This window comes from Polyergus mexicanus, unplaced genomic scaffold, assembly GCF_030449975.1.
Source record: "Polyergus mexicanus isolate NDT 795.1 unplaced genomic scaffold, iyPolMexi1.0 SCAF_13, whole genome shotgun sequence".
NCBI lineage: Eukaryota > Metazoa > Arthropoda > Insecta > Hymenoptera > Formicidae > Polyergus > Polyergus mexicanus.
Genome location: NW_027223333.1, coordinates 8,424,063 through 8,443,069, shown reverse-complemented (window position 1 = coordinate 8,443,069; position 19,007 = coordinate 8,424,063). Strand labels below are relative to the sequence as shown.

The following is a 19,007-nucleotide window of genomic DNA, read 5'->3' as shown; positions in this document are numbered from 1 at the left end:
GCAACCATATTGAAAAGTATTGAGCGCATTATTGTTTTTCGCGTAGTTGCGGATTCTATCCGCCACGCTAGTAATTGGAGCATTAAATTTTTTTAACACATATATACAATAGAGTACGGCACGTGGCGTTAATTTTTTTTATTCGACAGTTCGTTGCAGTATTTTTCTCTCGAGTATTATCGATATAAGGAGCACTTTTCTGTACTGTTCGTGGGATATAAATGCAAATAGAATGAAGGGACCCGAATACAGGTTTCTTTTTATAAAAGTTGAGCGTATAAACAGTACAAAACTGTTAAAAATAAATAAAACTAAAGTACTGATTTTTTTTATATTAGATAATTAAAAATTAATTCGTTAAACTTTGCGGTCATATTCTTCGATTTATCTAGAACCGATTGTTTCACAGGTCACTTACTTTAGAATCACTTTGTATATATGTTACTGGTGATAAATAGAACATTAACTGTATTGTGTGCCAATTAAACGTGCTTTACTTTCCTGATTTATTAGTGGCACTTTAAACATTCAAAAACGTTTTGGATTTGAGCCGCGAATGAAATTTTCGTGAACCTAATATCGTTAACTGTGATCAATGCTTGCTATAGCGTTGCTGAAAGGATAAACTTATCGTTAATGGCGGAATTCTGAAGTAATATTCGTGCCCCATCAGCCGAACTGCTTATCTGAGTAGCTGAAAAGCGACAGATGATTTATTATCAAAGATAGACATATATATCCGGAAATCATTGCAAAGTGAAATTTTGGGGTTACTTAGTCGATAAAATATTTGACCGAATAAATATTCGAAATATTTATTTACAGTCCGGAGTTCTAAATGTGTTCATGAAACGCACAGAAAAGTTTAGCTAATGCTTGATATATAGGTAAAATAGAATTTCATTTATTAAGAATGATTCAAATATTATAGACGAAATAAAGCTGTATGGAATGGTGAATTATATATATATATATATATATATATATATATATATATCACATTAAATGATATCAATGCTCATTGCATATTCACATATAAGTTAGATTGCAGAGATCCTTTTGATAGATCTGGAAATTGTTCTCGCGTGAAATGTTCTAAGAACATAAGTGAGCTTTGTCGTAAAAATTTAGGAATCTTTTATGGTCCAGGAGCCGTGTAGATACAGGTACAATGCTGCTATTACTATTATACTATCGCGCGTGATAAAACGCACGCGTGTTGTAATAAAATCGAATCCCTCGATTGTATCTCCCGGTGTTGATTCAATTCGATTCTTTTCAAGTGTCGTGAGAGAATTGTCTTCTCCATTCGAGTCAAATACGACGCGAATATTACCCCATAGTCGTTGCGAATGGACATTTTCTTGATTACATCGACCGGCGAAAATGTAATGGTTCTTCGCAATACGCGAAATCTTATCCACAATCGTGACATTAAATTAGATAATTATAATTTCTCCCTTGCGGCGAAATTAAATAAATATCTGTAAAGGCTATTTCTATTATAAAATATAAGTCGTAATTCGTTGCCGCGTGGAATTCGATTTCCACGAATATAAAGTATAATAGTATGACGTTATATAGAGGTAAAACTGTAACATTCACTGATAAATTGTATTATGAGTGCAATCTCTTATTTTATATTTCATTATACGTATTATATTTTCTGTTAAAAAAATGTATTTAGCAAAATTAAAATTTTTAATTAAATTTGGCAATAAAATAATTCAGATAATTCATCAAAATATGTATACGCGAAAGTTTTTCCCATTAAGCGCACATTTTAACAAGCAGAGAGAGAGAGAGTTGAGCATGAGTTTTGTTTACTTTAATGCTCAACATTTTAATTCTCATCTTAGATATCTTAGCATTCGCTTTCGAAATTAGTTAGCACAATGTTCGTCCAGAGAGAATAATTCGCGTGCGCTTTACCAGAATTCCCGGAAGTCTGGAATTCTCGATGGAATCGCTGAACTCGTTAAAAATCAATTACCGGTGAATGACAACCGGAAACTGATCAAGTACGACCGGCACTCATAATTGCAGATGGTAATTTTGTCAAGTATGGCATACAATAGACGTAGCGATGAATAAGCGGCCGTTCCGGCCTGTTTATTTAACGGCTAGATACCTATCGTAAAGCGGTGGCGCACACCGCCAGTGTATTTAATGTCTAAATCCCGCGGGATTTTCAGGACGAAGATCTCCGGAGCCGCTCTTCAGATCGTCACGCGTCACTGAAGACGTAAATTGCGTTTATGATCTGGACAAGATAAGCTCGAGTTATTGAATTATTAACGGCACGAGCTGTACTTTCCTCGCTGGACATCGTAATGATTTTATTAAAGCAGACGTGTGCGATCAAAACGAAAGAATAGATCTTTAAAAAAGCGATTTAACGTCTGATTAACTAATTATTGTATAATATTTACATGATAAGCGAATCATTATCAGAAGCGAATCAAAAAAGAAATAAATTAAAATTAGTTTACAATAAAGATAAAATAATACCAAACTATTTTTGTATATGTTTATATAAAATTAATGCAGAGCACAAAGGATCACTGTGTATGTTTCTTTTTGTCAAATTCTCTGTTTTTTAAATTTTTTAAAAATTTATTCCATCTTTGCTGAACCTGATACAGTGAACGCAAAATATACGACTCGCCATTATGCTGAGAATAATGCACCATCCTTTGCCTGTTTCATTAGCCGCTACCTCCAGAGTCGCGCCCCATGCTCGACAATCGAAACTATCAGCTCCGGAAGTAATTAAACGGCAATGAAGCCGATCGGTTTCTGATCGCAAACTACCCATGCAAACACCACGCTAACGAGAACGGAATTAATTTTGTATAAACGTGTTTTCCTTTCCAGCTCAGAAAGATGGGCAAAGTAATAAAAAATTAATTTAAAAAAAATTCAAATATATTTTTATCAGTTACATAATTAATAACAGACACATTTTTTAATACATTTATGGAAACTAAATTTATAGCCAATGTGCGACACTCTTTGTAATAAGGATAAATTTAAATGTGAAATGACAATGGGGAATGCAATAGACGAATATATTATCTTGTATTTGTTTGGCGTGATAGAAGATTGTAACGTTCGTCGCGATTTTATTGCGCGATCGTAGTTTTATGATTATATCATTACGTTTTATGTCTTTTGTTACTCAATGAACAACGTTACAATTATGAGTTGTTGCACTCGTGTGGATAATCGGACAAAAGCAAACCACGAAGAAGGATTTGCATATCATAAAATTTGCAAAATTCGTAACGCTTATGTCGCTTTTCATTATTTTGTCTTTGTTTACTTTTTCTCGCTTGATTCATCGCAAACAGTTTATCGTGCAAAGAGAAACAAAATTATTCGTATAAATTAATTAAGGCGAAAGAGAATAGATTTACATATTACACCTTTCAACGTTAAGCTAATTTAAAATGTTTTACAATTTTTGTTGCCCAACTGACAATGAATTACTTAAAATGCGATATATCTCCTCAGGTTAATTCAAATTAAATCACACCAATTTCGTTCATATAAATGAAATTCGTTAATTAAAAATCTCGAGCTTGATTAGATGATTGGAACCGCCTGACGAGTCTTGCTATAAATAATATTGAACTCGACGATACGAATATTTGTAATGAATGTCTGCTCTATCGATTAATTTGAAATTAATAGAACTCGATTTGTTGGAGTAATATTACGTGAAAGTTTGAAAGAGATATTGAATGATTCATAAAGATTCGATGCGCATCAATTATATCGATAGAGCGTATTAATTAAAATCAAAAGAGCACGCGCGAGTGCGCGTCAAGTTGTAATTATAATTGGCCTCATCGATGGATGGCGCGTCGCTTGTAATTAAAACAACGTATTGATTGCTTGGATTTGTTTAATTGTAGAGCTCTCTTTCTACACGATTGAAATCAAATTAGTCATTAACTGCTCCATCAAATTCGAAACCTCGTGGAAGTCATACGATGAATCAAATGTTTATCTAGTGTTTATGATTCCGATTAAATAATCGTGCATTTTCGTGAATAAAACGCAAAACAGAAATTGGGAGTATATGATTTTCTTAAAATGAAGAAGAAAATAATGTGAAAAATATTCATTTTATTATCAGCAAAGAATTTCGTGTTATAATCTAATTCAATTAAAGTAATAAAAAATCATAATACAATCAATTTATATCAAACAAAATAAATTAAATTATTTAAATAAAGTAATCTTTCACAAATCAGATATTCCAAAATTCTACCAAAAAAGTTAAATCAAATTACTTATACTAGAATAATTTTTCACGAAAAAGTATATATAATTTTAAGTATTTTTATATATAATATATATTTTTATGATTTATACATTTGCAAACAAAACTTTTTAATATTTTCCTAAAATTGTATTTAATTAAATGTTAAATATAATTTTCTAATAAATTTTTTTATTTTAGAAATTGTAAAATATTAACACAATTGTTAGCGAATAATATATTATTCTGACTATTTCTCTCCCTCTCTCGCGTTTTTACCATTCTCTTTCTCAGATTTCTAATTAAATTCTATGTTGGAACATCATTATTCTCACATTTTCTTAAATCTAATTATGAGCTTAGGAATCTCAGCAAATCCATGTCTTAGTTTCTAAGTGAACTACTTCTCTACTTGCTTATTCACAGCTTGGTGCAAGTCACCTGATTCTAGCCACCTGAGGCCGATAACTAGAATCCTACTTTGGAGAACATTTACGTTCTTTAGACGCGATCTTGTCGTCGAGAAGTGAACTCGATCGTAACACACGATCGATGTGCAGTAAGGTTCCAGATTGCTGGCAAGAATTCCGTACACGAACTTAGTTGAAAAAGTATCTGGAAGTGCCTATGCTTACTCTCTATAAGAAAATAATCTACGGAGGGTTTCATGAAAAAGTGACTCGAGTCAAATCTATCTGTGTTATCTCTCCCGCAAATAATTTCAGCTTGCATACCGAAATCTTGTAAAAAAGGTTAAAACCTTGAAAAGCTTATCTTAATGATTTTAACCATGATAATTGCAAAAAGACGCTCTTGAGAACAGTAAACAATCCACTAGTTAAGTCTTCGAATTACCAACCTAGTCAATCTCTTTCCGATTGTGTATATAATATTACAATTCGCCTTCAAAAATGCAAATCTCGGAATGCGACTCTCGAAAGACAGCTCTCGGGATACGGAGTCAACAGCGCGCAGAGTGAGAAAAGTTTTTAATCGATTTTGCTCGCGCGGACGTGACTTCCGCTCGGCAACGGAGCTTGCGGATTCACAACCAGTTTAAATGCACTGGAAAGAGAAATTGACAGTTCGTGCGAAGGCTTTGCGAGCGATTGCATTATGGTAGGAAGGTTTCTTTTAAATCCATAGCTCTTGTCTAGAAAGATTACATTTTTATTCCGTAAAATTCCGACAATTCTTTATATTGCTCTTCCGCAGTAAACACTGTAATTATTTTCGATTTCTATTTATGCTAATTAATCTTAAAATTTATAAGAAAAATCTTGTAAAAATTTTGTCAAAGTTTTGTTTAATAGATCTAATTTAATTTAAAGTATAAGAGCAGTGTATTTACCGGGTAAAAATATAAAAATTTAAATACTCTCGCAATTGGGCAGATTTTATTTCCGTATAAAATCAATCGAGAAGAGAACATCACCAATGCACGAGCGATGTTAACAATACGAGCATTAAACTAGTAAATAAATTCGCCATGCGTATTATGACGATTAAAAAGAAATAATCAAGTTAATTAGTAATCGGTAACAAACTACGCGGAGAGAAGTTGTGTCACGTAACAAGCCTTCATTGTATCCTGCTTTCGTATTGCAGACATATGACACGTTCGACGACACGTGTTGTCTGTGAATAAGCGGACGCGCCGAAAGCATAGGTTTCGCGGGGGAAAATACACTCGTCAAAATTCAATTATTATAGGCTCGTTATAGACGTTCGCGAGAGAGTAATGAGATGCTAATGCAATCGCGCCAGCTCATCCGGCGAATTCAAATCGGTGATTGTGATTTATTAAACGAATCGACCGCAATCGCGACAATTAAGCGTGCAATTGGACGATGCGATTAATCGAGATCTAACTGATACAGTATCCCAAAATCCAAGCTATTTTATAGTTGCTGTCGAATCTTTCCGGTATTAAACAACTCTCGATATGTTCAATGTCGGATTTAAAACTGTGATGTTGTCGCAAGCTTATTTGAGTATTAGATCTTGTTTTATTTAACAGATAAATTTTGAAAACATATATTTATTTCTTTTATAAAAAAAAAAAATAAATTACTTTTTCGAAATATCGCGAAAGTCCTCTTAATACGGGGCTTACATTATAATTTATTTAGTTAATAGTAAATAGGTGAACTTATGGTACTGACGACACAGTGTTTGTTGATGTCTTTAGTGAAAAATATACATTTGAGTATCATAATGCATATATAAGATGTTAGTAAATATCGGACAAACTTTAGGAATAAGTTCTTCGGAGCAACTAAAAAGACTTACATCAATATATGTCAGCAAACTTTTAGTTTTCCAAGTGCAATTCAATAACAGATCGCCCCATTCACTTAATATTATTTACGCAAGATTCAATGTAGGACAACCGTTCGTAGCAATATCCGTTATCTCTTTTAATCCTGCAAAACCATTCGCAATTGCATTGTATTCTTTTGGTACGATAAATCCATACTTGCAGTTTGTTCAAGAAGATTTCAGCATTTTATACTTTTTTTTAGCGCTTTCAACTGGATAGAAAATTAAATATTAGAATAATGATTATATCTCTAATTACTATATAAAACAGTAAAAGTAATATTTAATATTGAAAATGGTATGAAAAATGTTTTAATTAAATTGGAAATTGAAAGTTATTTTGGATCGCTTATAATTATAATCAAACCGAAGAGAGCTTCTCATCTTGTAATTCTGTTTATAACGAGATAGTTGCTCGCATAAACGCAACATTTGTCTCGCCGTATAATTGTTTGTGACGTTTACTATAACGACCATAATCTACGTCGGTCGACGCAGCTGGACGCCAATGACGACTACGTTCTCGATGGCGAATTTGCGTGTGAATTAACCGCAAAATCAGGCCCAAATGTCGAGGTAAACTCTGTTGGACATAAGCACTCGGTACGAAATTACCAACAGTTGTCATAAGATCGATTCGTATTGACCATTATCTGCCGCGATCGTAGTGCGTAACGCCTATTGTGATATTTCAATTATTCGGCGTATTCTGCAATATTTGTCGAGATCGCGCTCACGAATATTCCCAGATATTCTGCAGTAAATGTGCATCCTACATACACACACACACACACACACACACACACATTATATATATATATATAATATGTATGTGTGTGGGCGAGAAATTCATCAAAAAATTAATTGTATTTTTCTACAGTCAACTACACTTTTAATTAGAATTCATATCTTTTCATTCTTTTTTTAAATCTTCCTTATTAACGCATCTCGACAATGCGCGTTCATACCATGGCAGAGCATCAGTTATTATTATGCAACATTACCAAAGATATCGCATGTGTAGAGCCCACATACACATACATACAACAAACACATGTTCAATAAAAGTATTATATAATACATCTATCGCAAAATGCGACAAGAGTCTGACGAGAAAAAAATTCTTTGGCAATTTCATGATATTTTATTGCTCGCCGTCTTATCAGAGATTTTATGGCAGTGTAGATTTATGGCAAAAATACGGCATGAATAAGGTATAGATATAGATGTTTTATAGCTTTAGATTTATCTCACGTACCATGACAATGTCTCTTCTTATCGACGGGAATAAAAGTCAATATTTCAAAAATTTGTCAAACTGTCGATTGCGTTTGGCTATGTAAAATAGCAAGAAAAGGACGATTCGTTTTGCAAAACGTTAATACGTCGATACGACGAATTGACCGATAATTTGCAGTAGCACGCAAACAATGCAACGTACGCTATAGAATCGTAATATTTAATTGAAAGCATGACACTTCTCAAAATGTTGGAAAATTCGTTACTGTTGTCCGTTGTTGTCGTTTTATCAAAATATGTCGCAAAGATTTTTGCATGAGTTTTCATCTTTTGATATTTATCAATTATATACGGCATAATATATAATATGCCATATGTAATGAAGCGTTTCATGAGCAAATGTAAAATTTGTATTCATAAATGATGCCACGTGTGTCCGGTGAAGAAATATTTCCGAATCCATTTTTCAAATCTTCCATCTGGTAATCCTGACAAGGTTTTGCGACGTAATCTTTATTTATACCTCGAAGAATACTGAGTTTTGCGCACTTACCACAATTCAAATCTCAATAAGAATTGTATGAAAGTCCGACCATAAGAACTTTCAGTTCCCATACACGCAGGAATGTTATTAATGTCCTTTGTGTGAATTGTGTGAGAAACTATCCGCATAAGTCTCTTTCAAAGGAAAATAATACATAATCGTTTAAACCACATATATATAAAACCTCGTTTCTCATAATTAATAAATATTTTGTTTAATTATATATTGTGTATTAATTCTAACAATATATACTTGTTAAAATTTGTTATAAAAATTTTATGTTGCATAATAATAAAAAGACTTTGGAATAATTCATATTAAAATTATTAACGAATATATAATCTTTGTTATAGTTTTACTTTTATAAATACTTTTATCAAAGTCTTTGATATTAATGATAGTTGGACGGAAAATTTTTCTTTCTCTTCTTTCTTCTGCAGCCAAATAGGAAATGAGAATGTTTAAGACAGTTGTTTAATTTACTAAATTCTTTCTTTATCAAGGTCTCTATTCACATTATCGCGCATTTTACATATTTAACGATAAAATATTTCTCGAGGATCATTTTTGCTTAATGAAATTAATTTTTCTTGAAATAAAAAAATATATGATGTTTAAGCGCGTCAGCGATTCTTTTCTTCGTTTCATGCGCGCACGACTTTATAAAAACGCCCGATCTTTCGCGAAGAAAGAGGAATAAAATGCACAACAGAACCGTAACTACGAAATTCCGTGTGAACGGCCGTGTATATGAAAGTTAAAACTCTTACTCTACCGGAAGATAAAATGTTATCGTTAAGCCACAGCCTCAACGCGAAACTCGGAATGTCGGGACGTTTTTATACTAGTGATTAGATTATGCTAGAATGTCTCCTATTTAAAGCTTTCAAGATATTAATGCCCCGTCGTATTTTCAAGAATAAGCTCTAAGCCAGTTTAGTGATTGAGCGTCCTACCGTCTATAACATATAAAATTGATTTTCTCTTTTAATAAACAAGCCAAAAAATTGAATTTATAGCTTGTAAAGAATTTGGAGAGAATTCTAAGAGAGATATACTTATATAAAAATTAATCGCTCTTTTTATTATATTGCAAATTAAATAACTGATATAATAACTAAACAAAAATAATTAACGAAGAATATTATTTTCTAACTCGATTGTTACTCGGTGTATCCATGAAGTCTTGAAGTCGCATTTATCCCGCTCTTCTCTTTCTTTAACATTCATGAATTCAATTATCCACCGTATTTCCCAAGGATGCTGTATGTCTAAGAATTTTACAATTTGGCTTACGTTGTGGCGTGGCTTTCTTTACATGTACGACAGAAATGGAACGATGCCGCGCGGATAATGAGAATTTCTCGAAAGCGTCGGATAGAAACCGGTACGTGCATTTTTAATCATTCTGCGCAAAGATGCGACGAGATGCCGTCAGTAGCGAGGAAATGTACTCGTATCTAATACTTTGCATTTGTAAAATTTAAATGTATTGATAAAAATAGATCACCAAACAGGACATTGTTATCTACTAAAATATATTAAACTTTAGTTCATTATACAATTTTTTTAGTTTTCAAAATATTATATTGTCCCCCATCATTAAATTATAAAATAGATTTTATAAAGTTATTGTATAATAAAAGAAAGAGCAAGAGGGAGAGAAATAGCAAAGTTATTAAAATATTTTAGTCTAATATGACATATATATATATATATATATATATACACACACACACACACACACTATATTATATAATTATGATGCAAAAAGTTACTTTTCTTTTATACGGTATTCTGATAGTATTTCACAAATTATATTAATGTAAAAGAAACGCTTGTCCTGAAACGTGATTATTATCACAGCATTATTGCGCCCTTTGTAGAACAATTTATGCAGAAGGGATGTTCGTGCTTTAATTACGCATATTTTTTCTTGATTGTAGATTCGCCTCATGCCGCTTAAATTCGTATCCTTGCACCTTTGTTCCGACTTTCATGGGCGGGCTACAATGTAAATGCGTATACGTAATGCAAATTTCGCTCGTCCTCCGACGGAAACGCTAATGCTAACGACACAAAGTGCAACAAGTCCGGATTTTACAGTTGTCGATGGAGAGTTTAGCGACGAGAACAAGTCTTTGTATTAATTATATTGCTTCTCGTTATTCGTACGAAGTGCATTGCGAGTATTATGTTGTATCTTTTGTGTATCAGAAGTCGAATAAAAGAGAATTCTTTCTTTGTTCCAATGTCAAGATATATTAGTAGTTATCAATTTAGCAACAAATTAAAATAAAGGTATCTAATTCAATTTTAAGTCGTTATATTTTAATAATTTTATTTTAAAATTTTATTACATATCAAGATGTGTTTAAAAACTGGTTATTGAATCAAACTATCAATAATTACAAACTTGACAAAAAAAGATTAAATAAAATTGGGAAAATATATATAACGTATGTTCAATGTATACATGTGTTCTTTACTAATAAAAATAAATAAATAAATAAATTTCATATTGCAAACAATTATGTATAATATCATTAAATATTTGAATGTAAATATTTCGATATCGCTTTCTCCCATTTGGATTGTGATTGATGAAAAAGATACTTGTTCGGCTTTAAGCTAGTTAAACTTTAAGCTATCTTACTTCCTGAGATGTCGATAAGCGTCGATAAACTCCCGGCCGCGATATGAAACTTTGGTTCAAGTATCAGATCCTCGATATATCGATGTAGCTATTTACAAGGCCAAATACTTCAGTAATCTGTGCTTTAATCCATTGAACACGCTCGGCCTAGTATATATTAATTATTAGAGCGCGAATTTCTAGCATCGCGTCTAAATTGCTAAAACTTATATTTTTATATTGTCTCTTTGATACGCGTGTGTTTTTGAGACAATATACAACAATAAAAAGATTTTATTTATCTTCGTGAATATAAATTCAATATTTCACAAATGCATTAAAATAAAAGGATAACATGAAAATTATATAAATAAAAAAATACTACATAAATAAAAATTTTGTAAATGCTCTCTATAAAGATAATTAAGTATGTCAAGTGTGTTTAAGTATGTAATAAACAACGTTAAGCTGTAAAAACTTCAAATTTATTAATACTACAATCATTTGAAACTTACTAAACTTTATGAACCATAAATTTTCGCGTACTTTAACTGAACAAAACGTTTCGTTATTCGTAACATAATGGGACATAGAGAGGAAAGGGGAGATAGAGAGAGAGAGAGAGAGAGAGAGAGAAGATGGTAAAGTTAAAGATAAACAAAACAGACGGAGGAAAGGAAAAGAATAGGCAAACAAAAAAGGAAAAACCGTCTAATAAAAAGCGATAGAGTAGTGTAAAGGAAGCAAGACAAAGAAGTGATTTATTCAAGAAAGATACCGCAGATCGTAATGGTAGGAAGCAAGCGAAAAAGGGGTAAGAAGACAGAGATTTACAGAGAAAAAGAGACAGACAGCAAGCGAGAAAGAAATAGAGGAGGAGGAATAGAAAAAGGGAGACGAGAATTGGGAGACAGAGAGAGAGAGAGAGTGAGAGAGGGAGGAAGAGAGAGAAAGAGAGTATTCGCGAAAAGTAGTCTAGAACTTTCGGAATCGGGGTGGTTACAGTAACAACGGGGATGGGTAGATACTAAATAGCGGGGGGGGAGGGGAGGGGGTACATCTGCGCTCGCAGTCCTAAGAAGATAAACTCTGCTCGGACGCCGGCAGAAAAATAGAGAAGAGAAGAGAGAGAGAGAGATAGAAAGAGAGAGACGATTATTAATCATTCCTACGTTTTCCCACTCCCATTTCTTACGTTTTTTTCCCGAAGCGAGGCGATGCGACGTCGGCGACAAGGACGAGGTGATCGTTGCGACTGATTACGCGCAAACTACTCACTGACTACTGATTGTGATTGGGCAGGGCTGGTAAGTGGCGGTTTACACGAGAAGCGGCTGCTGAACGATCTGCTGGACTCGTACAATGTGCTGGAGCGGCCGGTGGGCAACGAGTCCGAACCCCTAGTGCTGAGCTTCGGCCTCACGCTCATGCAAATAATCGACGTCGTAAGTGTCAAACACTATTTTCTTCAACATATCTCATTCGGCATCAGATCGATTTTCCGTCGAATCCTCGACGCGTTCAATTTTCCGCATCATAGATTATATATCATTGCTCATAATATATTATAAAATCTTTATATTTTTCCCTTGTTACTTATATGCGCGACTTATATTTCTGTGTTTCATTTTAACAATTACAAGGATGTATAAAAAAATATCCTATATATTCTTCAGACATCTTTGGTATTTTTATATTATGTAGAAATTTTTTTCGTTCTCTCTCTCTCTTTTTTTTTAAAGTGTATGATTTTTTTTTATTTTTTTTTTTTATTTGATCAGCCATTGTCTGATTATTATCCGATTAGTTATATAAAAGCTTCCGCGTGAGGATCAATATCAGTTCTTCAAAATTTCAAAAAATGTCAAGTATAATCAGAATTAATGACTAATAACGTATTATTTTAGCGATGTAAGCATATTTCATCGTATTACTACGTAAATCGCGCGATTTATTAATATTAATCACTGGTGATGTACAAAAATTCATCGCGTTTAGGTAGATATATTAAGATGTATGCACGACATATAAACATGTTTCGTCAACGTAATATGACACTCGTATATTAGAAATCTTGAATAATCGTATTATAATAACGTATAATTTTCAGTATATTAAGATAATAAAGCGTATATAATTGATTTTAATTATAGTTCATGATTTTTGTTATAAAAATAACTACGCATAATAAAATTTTCTTACTTTTTACAATTCATTAAACTCGCCCTCGATTAAAAGTTACTAAATTTATTCATCAGATTGCTTTACATATGTGAAGAGCTTTATTAATATCACTTTATGCTTTATTAATATCACTTTTGCTTTATTAATATCAATTGAAAGATATTTGAAGACAAGAGATAGAAGGAATTTATTTCTTTACTAATTTGCGCCATATTTTATCTACGATTTCGTAGATTCTATTATTAAGAAAAAGTGTCATTGTGTATGTTTTTATGCGATTTTATTATATATAATAGATTTGAGTGTACGTTACCGGCGTATATTTTTTATAAGCAATGCATGTTTATGACAAAAATGACATTGAAGCGAATCAAGCTCAGTCACCGCGATTCGTAGACGAGCATAACAAATAGCGTACAGACTTTGGCGAACTCTAAAGTTTCAGCTCCTTGTAGATGAATCGCGTGCACCGATCAAAGTCACAGATCGACACTCAAGTTTCGCTTAGTTTCGCCGACACGTTATAAATCAAGATAATAGCGTCGAGATCGTCTTCGGAAAATTGCTAATCTCGACCGTTCGTATATTCTTTTGATTACTTTTATTAAAGCGCATTTCTATAATCAATTAAAAGAATGTATTTTGTAACCTCTTGCGTACATTAAATGACGTGTAAATAATGATAAGAAACTATCTTTTTATTTAATTATATATCAAAAATTTGCAGAAAAGCATATTTTAAAATCAGAAAAAATATAAATCAACTTCAAATTAATTCGAAGATTCAGGTTGCAGTGTTGTTATATTATGTGTATATAATATATATATATATATATATATATATATACACAATATATCATAAAACCGTTCAGATGATAGTTCTTGTCATTAAAAAAAAAATTAAAAATTAAGTAAATATATATAAATTTTCTTAATATTTAAAATTATTTTTTAATGACAAGAACCATCATCTGAACGCTTTTATTAATTATATTAATACTTTTAATGTGTTATTTTAATATTTTTTTTTGATGAGATTTAGATTTATTGTAGTAGTTAGTTTTCAGATAGTTATATCAAAATAATTCACAGTGCTGGAACAACTATTTTTAACACTCGTAAACCCTTATCATTTTTCTCTCTATTTCCGCGGTTCGCGTCGATTCGGTGGCAGGGGTCAAACGGCGGCGGTGAAGCACGACTTCCCCAAGGAAACAACGACCGAATCCTCTTCTCGTATGCGCGAAACAGGAAGCTTTTAATTTCCGAAATCCGTATGGTCGGCTGGCGCCTAGTCTCGCTGCACCCCCGGCTACCCCGTTTCAATCGAGAAAGGCAATATCGTCAGCTTCGCGGTGCACGCGTACATCCCGAATATAAATAGCGTACTAACGTGTACACGAGCGTGTACGTGTGTGCATTATACGCGTCTCTTGTGTCGCCGTTTATCTTGGACGTTGCACGCTGCAATTTTCGACGCAACGCCGGGGGATGCGCGATAAACTACCGAGAAGGATATCGAGTGGCAAGGGTTGCGAGAGCGTGCGGCATTATGATCGTATTAGAATCTAATAATAATGTTTCGGCGCGAACATATCGAGGAAGACGATATCGCTAATTTATCTATGAAAAATTCTAAAGATTATTTTTTCGATGAAAAGATGTATACTCTTGAAGTAAAATGTTTTTATATTTCTTTAATATTTTGTGCGATTATTTTTCGGTTAAATAATTATAGTATATCCACTCTCTTATCAGCGTTACTGTATGTATTTTCTCTATATTATGGAGATACATATACAAATATAAAATTTCACAATAACGAGAAATTATTTAAAATCGTTGCACGTTTGCACAGGCGCGGAGTGCATGACGCAGTGATTATTAAAATATGTTATATCCTTATATGATATTCGCATCGCGGAATACAAATCAGCCTCTGTATGCATATCTCTATATGCGTGTACTGTATCTAGATCGCGTATCGTTGCAACTATGTTACTGCATCTGCACTCACGTGTACGTGTCACTGCCTATCGCGTATTTCGGATATATATTTCGCGTATCATTGCACGTTTGTCGCAAGTATTCTGCAAAGCCCAGTCAAATAATGCATGCGTAAAATATCAACTTATTGCTACTTATTTGCAAAGTCACTTTACATGCCGAGGGAGATAAATATTCGTGTATAATGCATGAATGATTTCGTAATAACTTGTTTGTAAAACTATCTTAAGATTACCACGAATACAGCAAAAAGCACTTTTTAATTTTTAATATTAAACATTTTAATAAACAAGTCTCAAATTAAAATTCTGTTAAAGCAATTCTGTTAAGAAATACGATTCTTCGATTGCAATTCCGTATCTAACTTATGAAGACTTGTAGAAATATTTATTTTGTACGAAATGTGTGTTTGATGTGTAAAAAAAATATATAGTATCTGGAATTGTCTCTAGTCATTTAATTAGATTAATTTAGTGTATCTAAAAAATAAACTTAATCATTTTTCTTTTTTATCATAAAAAGATATTTTAGATCCTGCATATACTGTGATAATATACATACTTTAACTTTATTTTCAAACAATCAATAAGAAGTTTTTAATGTCATCGCACACTGAATTAATTGGCGGAAATTTAATTGTAGGGAGTTGATGTTGCGCGCGATATTGTACCTCATTTTTTTTTTCTAATACGACAAGTAGAAAAAAGCGCTACGATCTATTTTTTTTTTTTTTTTTTTCATAAAGATTCAGACATATCTGACACACACGTCATTGGATATAAAAACGTCATCAATAATTAAATATATGCAAAAACTGTACGTTATAATTCCATATGTATGACACTTGTTATTGAGATATCGTTTATTGAAATTATCTTCAGACGAATATCGATAAAAAATCGGCTTTATGTAAAGATCTCATTTCTCTTTTATACCCATAGATATTCATGAATTGGAAATATATATTTTTTTGTTATATTTATACTTATTTATTCTTATTACGCTTAACTTAAACAACCAATTTTATCTTTTAATATAATAATATTTGTATAGAAATAAAAAAATTATAAATTTTTAGATACGTTAAAGAATTTTTGAATATAAATAATATTTATGTTATCGCGGCATTCGTTATTTTATTGCAAACTCAAATTTTTATCTATTGATAAGAGAAAGATTTTAATTCTTTTGTGAAATACTTCTCGCATTAAATGCGTTCACTATATATGTAATCTAATTGATCAGTTAAATTAGCGCCATATTATGCACGTATCTGCAATTCGTTTCTAATTCGTGAATAATGTAGATAGAAGATTCGTCAAATTTAATCAGATTTTTTATGCTATTTACAAATCGCGTATCATGAATCGCGAATACATGCATAATCTGGCGCTAGCTAGCTTTATTGGTACCGACTGGATAACAATGCAGTGTTTTGGGTATTTGGCTTCCCCTTCAGGATAAACCTTCCAGGTATTGAGTCCTCCCACCAACGTCAAGGTGTACTCAATGGAAGGGTTTCGTAATAATTGTAGTAAATAATTTATTACATATTGAAAGTTTTTTAAAATAAGATTATATTATACATCACACGTCGCTAAGGCCAAATATCATGTAACAATTTATATATATTCGTGTCGTCGCCCCGAAATACGTATTAAATGTTTTACAATTTAAATTCAAGCTAAATATATATTTTATATCTTGTATTCTGAGTTAACTTTGACGAATGGGATTATCCTCGCACATAAGATTGAAAGGTTTAATCTAAAAAATAAAATTTATCTTCTTTTAATCAAAAAAACTATTTTTATAAATTAATTTATCGCTTTACGCGACAAATTAAAGAGAGAAAATTATCCATAACTTTATTACAGAAATACACTTGTATGACATAATTCTTTTGAACAAAATTAAGGGAAATTAATTACTCATTTGGAGTACTCCTTTTCATGATGCTCGCACAGTCATGCCGCACAAAATCGTGAACAATTTCGCTCCCAGAACCGGCACGCCTGCTCAGAACTAAGTTTCAATAGTGTTCTGCAATGGAATAGTACTTAGTCTGGAGATTAGCCGAGTTTCAGTGCTCAGTTTCAGTGCTCACTTGCAATGGCACCGACTATCTCGTTTCTTCGACCGTGAATGTATACGTGCGTCGGTTTCAGTGCACCGACCGACCGATCGACCAACGTTTCTCCACCGACGAAGGGAAAGGAAATTCGTAGTGTTATCGTCAATATGTGTGGAATATATTTCGACACACATTCCCTTAGGGCTGCTTAGCCTTATCTTGCGATGAGTTTGTCTTGTAGATAAGTGTAGCTTAACAAATCGACTCTGAGAGAATGTATATTACCTTAGCTGTGAAAATAACTAGCTTCCTGCTACAAATTTGTCTCGAGAGTCACGCAAGCATCGTAATTTTATTCTTAGGCCATTGCAGATTTTATCACTCCAGGTATTTGACTTTAGTTACGTGTTTATAGGATAATGATACTTGTGAAGCCGCAAACGATATAATAAAATAAATACGGACTCATTTGCACATCTTTTTCTTACTAAAAACATATTTCTTATTTAAATCTGACAATGAGACAGAAAACTTTATGGAATATCAAAAGAAGCTATTTTCTATATTTTTTTTTTATTGAACATTAAATCTTTTCATAATTAAATTTAAATCGAATTTAAATCGTATCAAAATTCACTTGAAATTTAATAAAACATAAAGTCTACTTACCCTATTTATATCCTTTATCCATTTAACAAAGCTTGCATTTGTATTTTATAAATATATTTATTATAGATAAATTGATTTTATAATTGTGAATATAATATGTAGCAACACTATACAGGGTGTTCTCGGGTTAAACGGCCAAACTTGAAATATGAATTTAGGACCTTAAAACGAGAAAAAAATTTTTTTCTAGAAGTATCCTCGCAAACGCTTCGTTCAAGAGATATTGACTTCTGAAGTTATAAACTATAGGAACGAATAAGTTCCCCTGTATAAGTTTATATACTGTAATAAAAGAGTTTGCTTTTCTGAATGCAAATATATACAATATTTTGTGTAATTCGCGTGTATATAATAAAGAGAATAATAAAAAAAATTGTTCTTTGTATTATATTTTTCATAAATATAAAATGAAGCATTCAATCTTTTCCACTTTTTTTCTTATAACCTTCCTTGTAACCAAGTTTTGCCAGTGATTAATCGCGTTCTCTTTTCATCATGAGCTGTTCTTTACAATCTAAGCCGGACCTTAAATAACCAATTGCAATTGCGGAATCGATAATAACTTATAGTCTTAGTGGAATCGAATTGGAAATAAAGGTGGAATAAGAATGACTTTCACGATATATATAGACGCATTTTTGAAGCGATACAATTGGTTTCTTTTTTTTTTATCCCTACCAGTCATATTATTGCAAATTTTACTTTAGTATAATGACGCGAAAGTCTTATTTATTGAATTGGTGAAGGAATCCGTTTCTAATAATGGACTTAGAATTGTATACAGCATTTTCTTTCGCAAACAAATGATAACAAGTGCAATTTTGCGGAAATTTATTAGCATAACTGGGAGTAATATATTAATATTAAGAAAATAACATCATATGAATACATGAAAATATTAAATTCCTTTGCATATTTCAATCTTACAAAATAACATACATATTTGGATCATTTCGCGAATTTTGTCAGCTGTAAATCGTATATTTTTTCAGGGTAGAAATTATATCTTATAACTACTAAAATTAATATATAAATTATTTTTTTCAAAAATATGATCTTTTCT

General features: G+C 32.1%; 2 protein-coding genes across 10 annotated transcripts in view; one reads left to right on the top strand and one right to left on the bottom strand.

The window, feature by feature from the left end:
* Nucleotides 1–19,007, top strand: part of LOC138938969 (nicotinic acetylcholine receptor alpha7 subunit) — a 170,381-nt gene that overhangs the window by 39,094 nt on the left and 112,280 nt on the right. For 2 of the 4 annotated variants that reach the window (XM_070306393.1, XM_070306391.1), the window contains exon 2: nucleotides 12,313–12,455. The exons of the other annotated variants lie outside the window; for them this stretch is intronic. In XM_070306393.1, coding sequence (XP_070162494.1) covers nucleotides 12,313–12,455 — 143 coding nt within the window. The remainder of the gene's footprint in view (nucleotides 1–12,312; nucleotides 12,456–19,007) is intronic. 4 annotated transcript variants of the gene reach the window in all.
* Zir (dedicator of cytokinesis) overlaps nucleotides 1–19,007 on the bottom strand; it is a 169,258-nt gene that overhangs the window by 59,663 nt on the left and 90,588 nt on the right. The gene's annotated exons all lie outside the window — the stretch shown is intronic.